The sequence below is a fragment of the Chrysemys picta genome, chromosome 8, assembly GCF_011386835.1.
Source record: "Chrysemys picta bellii isolate R12L10 chromosome 8, ASM1138683v2, whole genome shotgun sequence".
In the NCBI taxonomy this organism is placed as follows: domain Eukaryota; kingdom Metazoa; phylum Chordata; order Testudines; family Emydidae; genus Chrysemys; species Chrysemys picta.
The window spans coordinates 33,720,214-33,736,577 of NC_088798.1; the positions used below are offsets into that span (position 1 = coordinate 33,720,214).

The 16,364-nt window shown below is 42.0% G+C and overlaps 1 protein-coding gene across 15 annotated transcripts in view; it reads right to left on the bottom strand.

Moving 5' to 3' along the window:
- The window catches only part of EVI5 (ecotropic viral integration site 5), a 128,689-nt gene that overhangs the window by 44,959 nt on the left and 67,366 nt on the right, over positions 1–16,364 (bottom strand). For 14 of the 15 annotated variants that reach the window (XM_065555553.1, XM_065555550.1, XM_065555545.1 and 11 more), the window contains one exon: positions 10,769–10,864. The exons of the other annotated variant lie outside the window; for it this stretch is intronic. In XM_065555553.1, the coding sequence (XP_065411625.1) occupies positions 10,769–10,864 (96 nt within the window). The remainder of the gene's footprint in view (positions 1–10,768; positions 10,865–16,364) is intronic. 15 annotated transcript variants of the gene reach the window in all.

Sequence of the window (16,364 nt, forward strand, 5' to 3'; positions counted from 1 at the left end):
TGGACTTCCTTTACAATTGTTCTCAACTGAGTTTTTATGTGGATGGGACAGAGTAGATGCAACAAAATTATTTGAATTTGCCTAGAAGTGAGCCAGGAGAAAGCAGTGTTGCCCACTGTCCAGAGTGACCTAAAGGGTGAGTTCTGACCACTAGTTTTTTATTATTAATTATTATTATTATTAATAATAATACATGAAAACTATTATACTCAAACCTAATTTTTCTTATTTTTCACAAGCTCAGACGCACCTTAGATACCTCACAAACAGCTCATGATTCCTTCCCTGAAGGCTTTATAATCTAAATTTAAACTGACAAGTGGGTGGTCAAACACAAGAGGGGAAGCAGAGGTAAGAAGAGTGGAAAAGGTGACAATTCATTTACTGGTATGGATCTTGTCAGTTTACTTTTTTAATCATTTCTTGGATTTAAGTCCACACTGTTAGACAGAGGCTACATTTTATATTTTTTTTCAGTTCTCTTTAAAACTGAAGTACTCTGAGTTACACAGAAATGAAACAAGGAACAGGTTTATATGTCTTTTGCTTAGGAATGCCTGTGGAATGGATTATTTTTTGCACTTAAATGTGTTCACTCAGACTAAAACCCTCAAAACCTACCAACATTAGGAACTGAATGCCTTAAATGATCAGGGAAAACTGCATTGAATCTATCAAAAAACACATTGCCGGTTATTATGAAATGTACCTAAATATCCTATGGTTATAGAAAAAGAATCAAAAGCTCTTTTGTTAGACAATTATATCCACTGTTAAGTACTAGAATTTTGCCTTTCCTTTTATCTACCATGGTGTTTAACCTAAACTAAAAGTGATCCAAAACAGTGATTTAAATTTAGCACCTGTAATGTACAGTCAGATCAGTATTAGTGTGGGTGTAGTGATACTTCATATGTATTACAAATTTAACACCAAATGTCTTGCACTTGCACCTAGGAAAAAATTCACAGAAAAATGCATGATTTAGGTTAAACATGATTATGGCCCATGTTGGTCTGACACTTAATCCCTAGAGTTTCTTAGAAAAGCACCCCTCCCCCTCAAAAGGAAGAGTATGTGGTAACCTGACTTCCCCCCTGCATTTTTATCAACCCTACAACACTGCCACAAGCGTAGCCGTTTGTGATGCTCTGAGTTAAGTGTAATCACTTAGTTTTAGAGACAGACACTCCATAAATGTCTGTTATCCAGAGTGCACTTTAAGACTTGAAATACGAGTAGTAATATCTTAAAGAGGAGTCAACCTGAAGGAACCTCTTGCATCCCTAGGTTAGGTCAGAGCAATGATGACAGGGTTGGAAGTGACATGCAAGAGAACAATCTTAAGAGGACACAAGGAGGCAAATCCTTCTCCACAGAGAAGTCTCATCTCTCTATTATAGGTCAGGCAGTAGCATAGCTTAATAGTAAGGCTGCCTGACACTTCTAGCTGTAAGGCCCTGTTTTCATGAACTTTTAAAAAACTTTAACAGAGGTTAACCGTTTGGAATGAAATTTTCTATGTGGGTGTCTGCCTCAAGCTGCATCTATTCTGGAAAATTTGTCCTTAACTGCTGAACTGTTTTGGCTGAAGACTAGAGAAAATTACCAGATTTTCCAGTGGCAAAACTCTGGAGACCTTCTCTTGGGAAAGCTCTAAAGCACGGCCATGATAGAGCAAAGATTTGAATTTTGGCAGGTAGCCGCCTTTGTGTCAGGGATGTGCCTTTTGTCATCCTTGTGAAAATCCACTCAAATTAGGCCAATGTATCAGACTTTGAAAAAAATTGCAGCCCACACATGCTCTGTGGAGACTTGCTAGAGGTTTACAACTCACTGAGCATGCTCCATTCCCTCACAGCTCCTAATGTTAACCACACTGTCTGCACAATCCCCACAGAGCAAATGGCCAGGCACTGAAACTGAACCGGGGCCAGGCAACAGAACTGAGAGATGCCAGCTTGTCTTCCCTGTATTCTCAGTGACCCCTCTGCTGGCAACTAGGCATTGTGGGAGAGGAACCCACCTGACAAACACATAGGGAACAAAGAACCAGACCCAGGATATTGTGGGGGAGTAGTTGGCACAACAAGCCTGGGGAAGAGGCTGGGACAATAGAGAAACTAGCAGGGCAAAAAGGCTGGGACTTGGAACCAGTTGGTGGAGGGATTGGAGGAGATCTGACAAGGAGCCAGGATGAGCATGGTGATTGGCTGGGAAAAAACTGGAACAAGGAGCAAGGGGAGGCGAGGACACAAATCGGATGAGAAGCCCAGGGGTGGGCAGGAGAGGCCGGCAACTGCAGACCAGGGAGTGAACTGAGTTAGCTAGCCAAGGCAACTGGGGACAAGGAACTAGAGGAGTGGGGAGACTGGGATGGAGTGTTCGGAGAGGTAATATTAGGATTTGCCACGCAAGAAAACTGGGACTGCCCAGGTGAGAAGAGAATGGGATGAGGAGCCAGTAGTGAGATAGAAACAGGGACAGGTTGGAGGGAATGGGTCAGAACGGGTCAAACTTGGGTAAAATGGCAGAATAGTCTGTGCCCACTAGAGAACTCCCCCAAAGCCTAGAATTCCTGAGTCACCATTCCTCTGCTGGCAGCAAATATCCGTCACTCACTAGGAGTGTCTTCTCCCCTAGTGTTGGTCCACATAGAGGATAAGAATCTATTTCTGCTATCAATTACTCTGTTAGTTCAAGTGGCAGAAGTCTGTGTCGTGGATCTAAAGGTTCCTACCCTGCTAGTGAACCATGTAGGGGTCAATATGATGCCACATGATTGAATTGGTCTTTTCCAATTTTCTTTTTTAATAAGATAGGAAATTAAACACAAACTATGTTAAAAGAACATTAAGGTTGTAAAGTCAAGCACTCAAAAGTTAAGAAATAAAACAGTATGTGATCATATAATCAGAGACTGCATCATAATGCACATGCACAAATGGGCCAAATTAAGATTATGTATGCAACCTTAATTCTGACATTTCTTAACTTTGGAGTGCTTGACTTTGCAACCTTAATGTTTATATTACACAAAAAAACACCCCTACATTAAAATAGATCTGCAGCTTCCTAAAGGCAAAACTTCTGTTTGTTTTATTTGGGGCTGTATGTTCTATAGTTCACTAGACCTAGAAATAAGCATTTATTCGCCATTACTATTCTATTGGGTTTTGGTTAAAGTGTTCTGAAGGCTTTGGGTATGGGTTCCCAAAGTAGTAAGTTTTGAGCATAAACTTCATTATTGCTACCAAATACTATCTTTAAGCTAAGTGTTGTAGCAGTGTTGGTCCCGTGACATTAAACAAGGTGGTTGAGGTAATGTATTCTACTGGACCAACTTCTGTTAGTGAGATAAGTTTTTGAACTGCACAGAGCTCTTCAGGTCTGTGTAGCTCAAAAGCTTGTGTCTCAACAGAAGTTGGTCCAGTAGAATATATTACCTCACCTATCTTGTCTCTGCAATATCTTTAAGAGAAGTTATCTGCTCACAAAACTTCATATGTTGAAAACTTCAGCACAATCTAATTAATCACAAATTAGCATTTTACAATGTCTAATGTCCTAGATTTATGTTAGAGAAACTAATATTTCTACTTAAAGAATACAAACTCATGTTTAAAGTGATTTGTCTGTCCTTAACCAGGATATGACAAAACAACGGCCAAATACTGAAATAGTTGCATTTTGTATTTCAACAGACTTAGTAGGATCAGTAGCACACAAAGGAAACTGAACAGAGCAAGCTTGAAAAATTAGCAACTCTGACTGTCAGACATGACTAAATAACTTCATACCATAAATGGATTACAAACAGAAGAAAACATCCACTTTCCTTATTTCTGAAAAAAGTGAATGCATCTCATTGAAACAAGCCACACAATGCTAACAGTAAACATCAACTAGGTCTACTAAAACAAGCTCACTACTTAACAAGTATTTTAATATAGCTAAATGCAAAGTTGCACATCTAGGAACAAAGAATACAAGCCATACCTACAGAATAGGGGACTGTATCCTGGAAAGCGGAGAGACTGAAAATAATTTAGGGGTGATAAGGGACAAGCAACTTAACATCAGCTCTTAATGTTATACTGTGGCAAAAATGGCTAATGTGATCGTCGGATGCATACATAGGAGTAATGAGTAGGGAAGTGATTGATTCTGTATATTGTTAGAGATTCTAGAACACTGCATATAGTTCGTGTCCATATTTTTAAGATGAAAAATTAGAGGGTACAGAGCAGAGCTACAAAGATGTCTGAAGGCTGGAGAAAATGCCTTACAATGAGGCTTAGACAGCTCAATCTATTTATCTTATCAAAATAAAATTGAAAGGTGACTTGATTATGTTGTCTATACCGTCTCTGGGAGAAAACACCAGGTACTGAACAACTCTTTACTCTAATAGAGAAAAGCAAATAAGAACAATGGCTGGAAGTTCAAGCCAGACAAATTCAAATTAGATATTACAGCACAAGTTTAAGACAGTGTTTAACTACTGGAACAACCTACCAAGGGAGGGTGAATTCTCCATCTCCTAATGTCTTCTAATTAAGACCAGATGCCTTTCTGAAAGAAGATCTGCTTTCGTAAAACACAAGTTATTGGGCTCAATATAGAGATAATGGTGAAATTCTACAGCCTTGTTATGCAGGAGGCTAGACTAACTAGTCCAGGGGTCTCAAACTCAAATGACCACGAGGGCCACATGAGGACTAGTGCATTGGCCCAAGGGCTGCATCACTGACACCCACCCCCCGCTGCCCTTGGACCCGCCCCCCCTCCACCCCTTCCATGAGGCCCCGCCCCTGCCCCGTCTCTTCTCCACCTCCTCCTCCAAGCGGTTTTAATAAAATAGATACACTCAGTAAAGCCCCCCACTGCACTGGACTGCACCACTACTCCACCCCTGCTCCGCCTCTTCCAGGGGTGGCAGGTTTGTAGAAATTTTGGTGGTGCCCAGAACCTGCCCCCTCAAACTCCACCCTCACCTGCTTAAGGCTCTGGGAGAGAGTTTGGATATGGGAGGGGGTCTGGGGTGCAGGCTCTGGGCTGGAGTTTGGGGATAGGAGGGGGTGCAGGGGTGAGGACTGACGGACTGGGGATGAGGGGGTTGGGGCATTGGAGAGGCTCGGGGCATTGGAGAGGCTCAGGACTAGGGCAGAAGGGCAGGGGAAGGGCAGCCTGCCCTGGCCCTAGTGAAGGGGGGCACTAGGACCCTGCGGCAGCAGGTGATGCCGGAAGCTGGCAGAGCGGCGCAGAGCCAGTGTGAGCTGCAGGCTCTGGGGCGGTGAAGGGGCAGCAAGTGAGCCCGGGACACTCGGGGGAGGTGTGTGGGGGCAGCAGGCAGGGTCAGGGGAGAGACCCAGCCCCAAACATTGGGGACCAGCGAGCAGGGAGCTTAGCTGCCACATAAAATAACTTGGGGGGGGCAGGTGTGAGGGGAGTTTGGCAGCAACAGGAAGTAACGGGGGGGGGGCCACGGGGAGCTCCACGGGCCGCATGCGGCCCACGTGTTTGAGACCCCTGAACTAGTCGAACCGGACAATTCCTGAACGCCTGCACCTGTGCAGCAGACCTGCTCTACAAAATGGCATTCTCCAGGCAGCATGACCTCACATGCACTACGTGTGAGATCACGCTGCCTGGAGGATGCCATTTTGTTTCTGTATGTGGCCTGCAGAGGTGTTGCGCAACTACGCATGAAACTCACGTCACTGAACATGATGATCCAAAGGCCCCTTCTGGTCTTAAAAGCTATGATTTAAAAAAGCTGATAAAAATGCAGTGCACCTTTTTTAATAAAATGTTTGTTAGTACATATGAAGAATACATATCAGAAGAGATTGACTAAAACTCAGCTATTTTCTTGCTATTTTACTTATCTCTGAAACAAGATAAGTATTACAGATGAATTGCTTATCTATGCATTTCTAAGGCACTTATCACTATAGTATCTGGGCACAATGCGATAAAACAGATGATTGCTCTATCTTTCAATTGTTTTAGTGCCTATTGTGCTTGAGGAAAAATATTCATGGTAAAGGATGCTTCATAAAGGCGCTGTTTGCTTTGTAGGCTGATGTGTACAAATAAAGTTGACATCAGCGTCGCAAAGAAAATGAACAAATGCTGTATAACTCTCATACAGTCAGCAAGACAAGAGTGCAGTAAAGGAATAAGTTGGGATTTTAAAAAGAGTTTGGATCATGTAAGTATAGCTAAAGGAAAAGGAAAAAGGATACAGTAGTTGAGGGATCAAAGGGAGAGAAAAGCTTGGCCACCATAAGCTACAGAGAAATGTTCTGAAGGCAACATTTCAGAGGAAACGACTAGGAAGTTGTTTGGGAACTTAGAATTCCTAGCTGTACAGACAGATTTCCCGGCTGATATTATGAAGTTGGTGCTACGAAATTGCAGCGTCACTCGATGCCTCTAAGTAAATATGGAATCCACTATGGGCTGGCAGGGCTGTGTTACATCGCTGCCAGCTCAGGGACAATAATGACTTGTTAGAATGTAATAGTCACCTATCCAGGTGGAAATGCCTGAAGCAAGAATATATTTAAGCCAAAAGAGATTTCTCCCAATTTGTTTGCAGGGGTGATGAAAATGGAGAAAGTGGAAAGTTACCAGCAACGTGACAGAAAGAGGGGTTAAAAAAAAAAAAAAAAAAAAAAGATTCATAGGGGAAAAGATCAGCACAAAGAAAGAGGCAAGAGGAAGAGGAGCTGGGGGGAAGAAGACTTCCCATTTCAGAACACAAGCCTGGACAGCTCCCAGAGAACCCTCAGCCCAAAGTATACTTCGGAGTGTTGAGGAAACTCAGGCAGGGAAATACATATAGGGTTGTTGTTTTTTTTTTTTTTTTTTTTTTTTTTTTAAAGAAAAGAGACTCATGTATGTCATGCAATTAAAGAGCAATGGTTTTAGAATCCTGTGCAAAGTATCTGAATTTCATGCATTATGCCTACCACACACTCCATGAAGTAGTAAATTGTGGACTCTCACCACCACCTGGCTGGAGTTCTGAGCGAGTTTTTAAGCTGGGCAGTGCAGGAGGAAAGTTTGAGGACTTACACTGGTTGCAGGGACTGGGGAAGTGGGGCGTGTGGTCACCGCTCTCAGGAGGGGCATGTTAGAGAGAGGGTTTGTACTCAAGGGAATGTGTCTAGAGACTCCAAGTCAGGAGCAGTGCCTGGATTCTGTTCGGACTCTGGAGGCTTAGAACACCAGAGGATTCAGTGGCTTGATTCCCTCACAGCAATCTGGTGAGTAGGAAAGAGGAAGCTCTCGACTGAAGCTGTGACAGAACTCAAAGGAAAGGAAGAAGTCCCAGTTAGGACAAAAGTTGAAGAGTGACATTCAGCTATGAGAAGTTGCAAGGAGGACAATCAAAACTGGCACAGCAGAGCTAAAACAGGAGAGTTGTAGGTGAGACATGGGGTCAGATTTTTGAAAGCAGAAAAGTACTTAAAGGGTACATAATTGTCACTGATTATCCCTAGAGCCAGCAAGTCATCAGGCCATGGAACAATATAGGCCCAGAAGTACAGCTTGGAAGTGAGGGAGTTGAAATAGAAGCTTAAGAAAGCACGCTCAGATACTACAGGCCATAGTGAGAACAAGATTACTATAGTGAAAGTCAAGCAATATACAGCACTTATACCAGGGGTGGCCAACCTGTGGCTCCAAACCGCATGCAATTCTTCAGAAGAGAATATGTGGCTCCTGCTAGGAGCTGACTCTGGGGAAAAAATGGTGGGTGCAGCCCTATCAGTCCCCTCTCCCTCCCTCAGTGCCTCCTGCCCACTGGCATCCTTCCCCCCCCCCCAAAATCAGCACCACCTCCTCCCTCCCTCCCCCGTGTCTCCTCCTGCGATCCGCTGTTTCGCAGTGTTCAAGAGGCTCTGTGGGGGGGGGGGGGGGGGAAGGGCAGAGGAGTGAGGATGTGATGTGCAGCCCCCTTCCCTCCCCTAGTGATCAGCTGTTCACAGCATTGAGGAGGCTCTAGTGGGGGAAGAGCGAGTATGCAGCATGCAACCTCACCACTCCCTCCCCCAGCGCCGCCTCCTTCCTCCCTGTGCCTCCGGCCCACTGCGATCAGCTGTTTTGTGATGATCACTCTGGGGAGGGGGTGGGAAGAGGCAATGGGGACTTGGGGAAAGGGGTGGAGTGGGGGGCAGGGCCTGGGACAGAGCAAGGGGTCCAGCACCCCCCTGGATGGCACCAGTGTCTCCTTAAATAAAGCACACGGTGACTAGCTGGTGTGGACATTTTTAATCAAAATTTTTCTTACACCGTCTAACAATGGAAGGCAAGTGCAAACAGAAAAGAAAATACACAGATGAAAATCGAGGCTTCCAACAGGAGTGGGAGAATAAGTACTTTTTCATTGAACGTAATGGTAAGGCCATGTGTCTTCTTTGCCAGACGCGTGTTTCTCGGTTCAAAATCTTCAAACTTGCAGCATCATTTCGCTTCTAGCCATGCACATATGGATCAAGAATTATCACAAGGTTCTGAACTCCACACTTTAAAACTGAAAACTTTGAAAAAAACCCAGACAGATGTAAAAGCCCAGTTCTTCACCAGATTTGCCAACCGACTGCAGACTGTAACATTAGCCTCCTATTATGTGGCCTGGCACATAGCCCATCTGAAGGAGAGCTTATAAAAACGTGCTTCACTGATGTGACTGTAATCCTGTCACTAGAGAATGAGAATCTATCGAAGAAAATTTCTGGCCTGTAGCTTTCACGCCACACAACAGAATGCAGAATCTACAACCTGAACAGTGACACTGAAACGCAGCACTTGCAACTTCAGCAGTGAGACTGTTTGAGCATCGCTTTGGATGAGTTGTGCCATGCACAGGATAAACCTTATTATCGGTATTTGTCCACACTGACGACTGTGTTGTAAGGGAAGAACTCCTCGATATCGTGTCACTAAAGGACAGAACTCGTGGACGAGATCTAAAGGAGGCATTGATGTTGGTAGTTGCGAAAAGCCACTTGCCTTTACAGAGGCTCACTGCCATTGCAACAGATGGGGCTCCATCGATGTGGGGATCTGCGAATGGATTAGTAGGGCTTTGTACATCTGATGAGAGCTTTCCTGAATTTTGGGCATTTCACTGTATTATTCATCAGGAGCAACTGGTATCTAAAAATCTCAAGTTTGATCACGTCATGAAACCTGTCTTGCATATTATGAATTTCATTCTCTCAAATGAACTTAATCAGACAATTTCAAAATCTAATTGAAGAACTGAATGAAGACGACTCCCCTGCCGATTTGCCATTTCACTGTGCAGTTTGATGGCTCTCAAGAGATAAAGTTATTTCCTGTTTTTTCGAGCTATTGGAACCAGTAAAATGGTTTAGAGGAGAAGCACAGAATACATCCCGAACTTACAGATCCTGGATGGGCTCTAGACTTGGCATTTCTTGCAGACATGCTGCTGCATTTGGATAAACTAAACGTGGACTTACAAGGAAAATTCCGGTTGCTGTCTGATCTAGTGCAAGGCATATTTGCATTCGTGAAACAACTGCAGTTGTTTCACAGACAAATGCTTGAGGGAGAGCTGACACACTTTCCCTCAATGTCACAACTTCAAGCCAGATCAAAAGAAGATGTAGCAGAACCTCTAAAATGGAGCACAACTAGATAAGCGAGTGTGATTAAAGATCTTAAGGACAGTTTTGAGGAAAGATTCCAAGATTTGTGGCAGAAAAGACCTCAAATCAGATTTCTGATTGACCCTTTTAGTGCTGAAGGCCCCTTTAGTCACCGATGAAGCAACATGCCAGATGGAAATAGAACTTTTGGAAGATGACAGATTGAAAACTGTTCAGAAGACAGAGGGGACCCTTTACTTTCTGGAAATCTGTACCAAAAGGATAAATACCCCAACATCAGAGATGCAACCCTAAAATTTATCTCTAGGTTTGCCTTGACCTGTCTTGGTGAATCTGTTTTCACAACACTCAAACATGTGAAATACAAGCATCAATCCATTTTGACAGACAGCCACTTAAGAACTGCTGCATGTGAGCACAAATGAACACAAACCAAACTTCAAGGGAATTGTTGAAAGCAAAGATTTCCAGAAATCCCACTAAGTAAAAGGTTAAGTTATTATCATTAACTATACATTATAAATATACATCAACTTCTAGAATATGAGAGAGAGAGAGAGAGAGAGAATATATACACACAGACACCATATTACTGTGGCTCTTTGGCAATGCACATTGGTAAATTCTGGTTCCTTCTCAGGCTCAGGTTGGCCACCCCTGACTTAGACAACTGAAATGTGGGTTTAGGATAATGCCTACACTTCTGGCCCTGCAGTAGAATTGGGCCAAACAAGAAAGGTGATTTAAAAAAAATGTTTTAGTTTGATTCCAATCTAAAAGGAGGTTTTCAATCTTTGAAATATTCAGTGGTACTTCATATTTACATTACATTGACAAAGTCAGCAAAGGCAAACAGACAAGTTAGAAGCCAAGAGGAAAAGCATGGCTCTCTGTCACTTGCATGGAAGCAATAATTAACATCCCAGAAGTCTATTTGACAGAATGCAAGGTCTTTATTTCTAAAAGGAAATATTCAACAGTACAGCATTACCCAACATTAGAGAAGCATAGCCTTGTGCTTAGGTGAAAAGGGAGCAAATAAAAGGGATAATGCTAAATAAGGATGGGGCCAGTACTATGTTACACATTTAGCATTTACAAGTGTTATTTGTTACCTGGATTTCTAGTTCAGCAATATGCTGCTGGAGTTCTGCCACAGCTGCTATGCTGTCTGCTTCACGGAGTCTTACTGCCATCACTTCTTCCTTGTTCTGAAAAGAGTTGAATAGGGCTAAGCTGTAAAATCAAGAGATAACTTTCTCTGATGTTTTGGGTTTGTGAGGGGGAAGCTTCCTGATCCCAGGCTCCAGCCTAAGCCTGAACACCTACATAGCAATTTTACAATCCTGCAGCCTGAGCCCAAGTCAGCGGACACAGGCCAGCCATGGGTGTTCAGTTGTAATGTAGATATACCCTAATTTATTCCTGGCAGATGAAACTTGAGATGTGGCTCTTCCTCCCTGTCCCCCTTCCTTCTCTACTCTTTTGTTCTTTGTCTTCCCTTTATTTGGGGGAAGAGGGAGAGGAATAAATAAGTTATTTAAGATTTTAATATCCAGGAAAAGGACTAGATTAAGAGTACAAGTGAAGTCTTCTCTTCATCCACAGAAGTGCTATAGCATGGACCGTAACGCTGCAAACCAGTGTACCTCAACAGTTGGCATGTAAAGCACACCCCTAGCTGTCAAAGGCTTAGTCTCCATAGTAATTCAAACATTGACCTCCCAGTGCTAACAAGGTATCCATCACAAGAGTCCATGCCCTCTCACCTGACTCATTTCACATAAGGCAACTGGTAACGTTACAACCAAGCTGGATATCTGTCACAGTGACAAACCAGTAGAACTAAAGTCCTTTTAATCAAGCACCTGAGCCATGTATCCCAGCCGTGTTTTACGTGTACGCCACTCTACAATACAGCGGTTGACATTCCAGTTCATAAGAAAAGTTGACGTTTAAATAATCTTTTAGTTAAATATTGTGGGGGATGGAAATTTGGAGATTGTCCCACTTCCATTAGAGTTTGATGCTTGTTTTTTTCCAGCTATTTGAAACCTGATAACTGTGCTCTAGTTCTATTTTAGTTATTGGGCCTTTCTGATGTAAAGGTAGTGTCAAAATCAGACCCATTTATATTCTGAACTGTACTTTTTTTATTCCGGAACAGTCATTACAGTAATTTTCAAGTTGGCCTTTTATTTGGATCTTGTAAACAAAGAACATCAGTTGTTTCCCATCACTGCACTATTAGAGCATGTTGTGGACTTGATTTTTCCTTTTGTTACTTGACTATCACTTCTATAGCCATCAATTCAATTAATTTCAGATTTACCGTAGTTACTAGAAGATTGCTCTTTTTTTAGTCTTTGTACTTCCTCTTATTTTTTATATTGTAAAATGTTTTTTCTAAATTCTGACTTTCATCATAACTGTGGATCTGTTCTACTGCATTAGTTACCTATATTTTTCAGAGTGATAAAAACAGTAGCATCAAACCAGCCTAATGCTACGGACCAGACCTCATATCTAATTCAGACTGAGGGCCGAATTCCATCCATGCAGGGCTGCTGGGTTACTTTACCTTAAAGCAGAGTTTAGCCCTAACAGTACTAGTAACTGGATTCCTTTTAATCTGACTGTGCTGATTACTAACAATTCAAGCTGACTCATCATAAGGTCCTTGAATTGTTGATCAGATACAAGAGGAACACACTGACACTTCAAATTCTTGATAAAGTTTCAAGTGTACATGGTAAGTCGATGTATCTGAGGTTCAGTTCATAACTATCTGCTTTCAGTTAAGGTGAGACATATGATCAACTTATTCAAAATGAGACTAATACACTGATCATACATAGCAGGTGATTTTACAGTTTCATGACAAATAATTGAGGAATGAACAATGGACCAGCTAACTTCTCAGAACCAGAAGATGCAGCATCTTCCACTTCAGCAGTGGGAAGTGTGCCAATAAAAAGCCCTAGCTTCTTTCATTGAGCAGCCTCTTAGTCAGAAGCTGCATTCTTGGAGAAATTCAAGGAATTAACTGCAAAGCAATATAATCCAACAAGGAAACAACACTACAAAGGGGCTATTTCCCCCCTGCCAGGAGACTGGCCATTAGGTCAGGAGTCTAAGATTTGGGGGGAGGGGGGGAAAAGGGGAGGGAGAAGAGGGGTGTCAAGGTTTTTCAAGAAAAATTATCCTGACTGCATGACTTTGTATATACTTGAAAGTCTTTACATTTGCTCAGATGTACAATTCTCTTAATTAGTCCTAATATTACATGTTTCTGATGCAATAAGTTTTAGATGAGAGGATATGATCCCAGAGAGGTGTACACACAGTTTAAGAATTTATATCCAGGAGCATTCAACTTCGTGAATTACATGGAAGGGAGGTCTAATTAGGTAGCTCTTAAAACACTAGATGGAGGAATATGAAGGAAGAGATCAACCCTATAAGGTTTGGACTATTAGTGAATGGTTGCCCACTGGACTATTTGACACTACATTTCTGAACATCCATAGTATGTTAAATTTTCTAGCTTTCAAGAGGGTTGGGCTGATGTCACCCAAATATGAAAATCATTTAGGTAGGACTCCAACCAATTTCAAAGCATCTATTGTCAAATTAACTTACATTTGGGGAATGAAGATCTATGTCACCATTTCCGGTAAGAGAATTAACAGACTCCTTGAGGACTTCATGTAGCTTCTATTGTTCTTTCCCCCCAGGCACAGGGCCCTCCCCACATGTCCTCCAAAAAACCCCTTAGTTTTCAGTAATGGCCATAGCAATGTTAATCATACCTATCATTCCCAAACACTACAACCGTTCTTATACCTTCTAGTTCCTTACATTGACATATTTTCTTTGGTTCAAAGCATTTCTGCTCAGATGTACAAAGCATTTCTGCTTGAACCATGTCTATCAGGCCCCATCTATACTTTTAGTTGATTTAAAATGAAAATATTTAAAGCTATAGAAACTAGTGGCCCTGAAACTACAATGGAAAACCTCCCATTTTATTCCAAAGAGGTTGTATTGATGACAGTTGTGCTAGTAAGGAAACTCCCAGATTTAGTTTGTATACAGACATGGAGTTTTTCTAGTTACCCATGCAGATATTATAATGTTAAGATCTCTTTACTTGGCTGAAAGAAAAAAAAAAAAAAAAAAGAAGAGTCACCATACATGCCTGTCCCTAGGGAAATTAAAGAACAGTTTATGTACATAGGAGACCCATTCAGTGCTCACCTGGAAGAATGAAGATTGAGGCTTTGAGGATGCATTAGGTTGTTACTGGAGGGGAAAATGGGTGGGAGAGGCAAATCTGAGATCTCTCCACAAAAGGTAATGCTAATATGAAAAAATATATTGCTTGGGGGTCTTGCAAAAGTTTCACCTTCTCTGTGTGCATTAAGTTTTACAAGTGAACAGAAAACATACCAGAAAATGTAATAAGCAAAGTGCTATTATAAACCCGGTTCTAAAAGGTTTTCGACTACAAAATGCTGCTTTAAATAAGTGCTTGTATTGTGGTAGCAACCACCCAGGCTTTAGCTTGCTGTCTAAAACAAACATACACGGTGTGAAGAACAGGGATACAATCAAGATTATATAAACAGCACACGATGCACATTTTAAAAGATAACTACACTCAACTTCCCTTCAACCTATGCATTATTAGTTGATTAACTTTTTGTAAGTATCATGGAAACAGTGGGTCTTGGAGGAATGCAAGAAGGCAATATTTGCCCTTAAAGATCAGATCAGGAAGGGCATTCCAAGCATAAGGCTGTGTGAAAAAAGCAAGAAGAGTTGGAGATGCAAACACAGGGGCAATCAAGGAGGGCATTGTTGGTAGAGCAGGAGACAAGAGGGACAGAATTGTGAATGGTCTTAAGGACTGTACTAGAAGCTTAACTAAATGCTGTGGAAGAGGGGGAGCAAATGGAGGCACTCAAGGTGGTGTGCGAGATGCGTTTAGAATAAAAGACGGGGAAGATCTTAGCAGCTGTGTTGTGAATAGCCTGGGGATGGATGATGTGGTTGCCAGGGAGGTCACAGAAGTCACTGTAGTAAGATCGGAGATGAAGAACTGAACAAGAGGTTTACCTGTATCAATTAAGAGGGTAGGCACACTCAAAAGTGTTATCGAAAAATCTGGATATGTGGGACAAGGCAGAAGGAGTCAAATATAAACATCTAGGTTTATGGGCAGTAGGAAAGATGATGGTATTGTCAACAGTAACAAAAAGGATAAGGGGGAGAGGTTTGGAAAGTAAAGATACGGAGTTCAGTTTTGCCCATGTGTTTAAATTGTAGTGACACATCCAAGATAACGTCAGAAAGACAGGCTGAGATGTAGGGTAGGTTGGAAGGAGCTGATTAAGAGAGGTTTGAGAGTTATCTTTTCCAATCAGCATACACATGGTAGCTGAAGTCATGCAAGAAGCCAAAAAAGATGTAAAAGGAGAAGTTGGTCAAGGGAAGAGCCTGTGTGACTGCTTGCAAAATAGGAGGATTCACTGAGATACAATGAAAGAATGATCAGAGGGTAGAAGAGCCAGGAGAGGACACAAATACCCAAGGAAGGACAAAATGTCAAGAAAGAGCAAGTAACCAGTTTTATAAGCAAGTGAAGGAGGATCAGGTAGAGAGCCAGAAATTCTGGCCATGAAAGGAGTCATTAGAGATCCTGGTGAGATTAGTTTCAGTGGAATGGAGGGGCCAAGTGGAGCTAGAAAAGAGGAACTGTAAGCAACAGTGGCAAATAGTGCCTTTGAGTTTAGAGATTAAAGGAAGGGAGAGGAAGTAGTTGGAAAGGCTGGTGGAATAAAGGGACTGCTTCTTGAAGATGGAGAGACCAGAGCATACTTTTATTAAGGGGAAGAAGCAACAGGCAAGTCAGGGAGGAGTGGGTGTGGGGACAACAGGAGGACAGCAGGCACGACAGATTATATCAGTGATAGGATAAAGGAGGAAAGGATTTTAGGAAAGGGTAAAGAGGAGGGAAAATTAAATTAACTTGCTTAAGTAGGACTCTCCTAAATCACAATGATCTATTAATACAATTTGCAAATAAAAAAACAAAAACAAAAAACCACACATTATATGAATGCTACTATGCAGGATTCTGTACAAACAATCAGCTATGGGGCCAGTTCCAAGCTTACATTCAAGGTCACGGTTCAAATAATGCGCCAGAATACCAAATAGAATCAATTTATTTGCACCAAACTGAGATTAACTTCATATTAACATTATCTTGACAGATCTCAGACCATCACAAATGTGCATTTGTGAAGCATGTTGTGATGCAAGCCTCATACACCTCTCAGGGACTAATGATTATGAACCAAAATTCAGGGTCTAGCCAGGATCAAAGTCAGTGTTTCCACCTCATTCACTTGCCACAAGAATTATACTTGACAAACACATAGTCCCTGCTTGCATTGAGCATCCACTAGCCGCTTTTCTCAACCCATTTTAGAGCAAGGTTTTCCATGCCAATTATCCAGATGAGGATGGGTACAAACTTAATCCAGATTCTGGATTAGAGGATATTCAAAGTGCTCTTTTACTTTATGAAAAGGATGAGGATACCCCACTTCTTTGAAATATTTAATAAAGATTTGATGTGATTAGTGTATCAAACCCTCTGAAACAAGAATTTATGAGTGGGGAAATGTCATTACTTATACA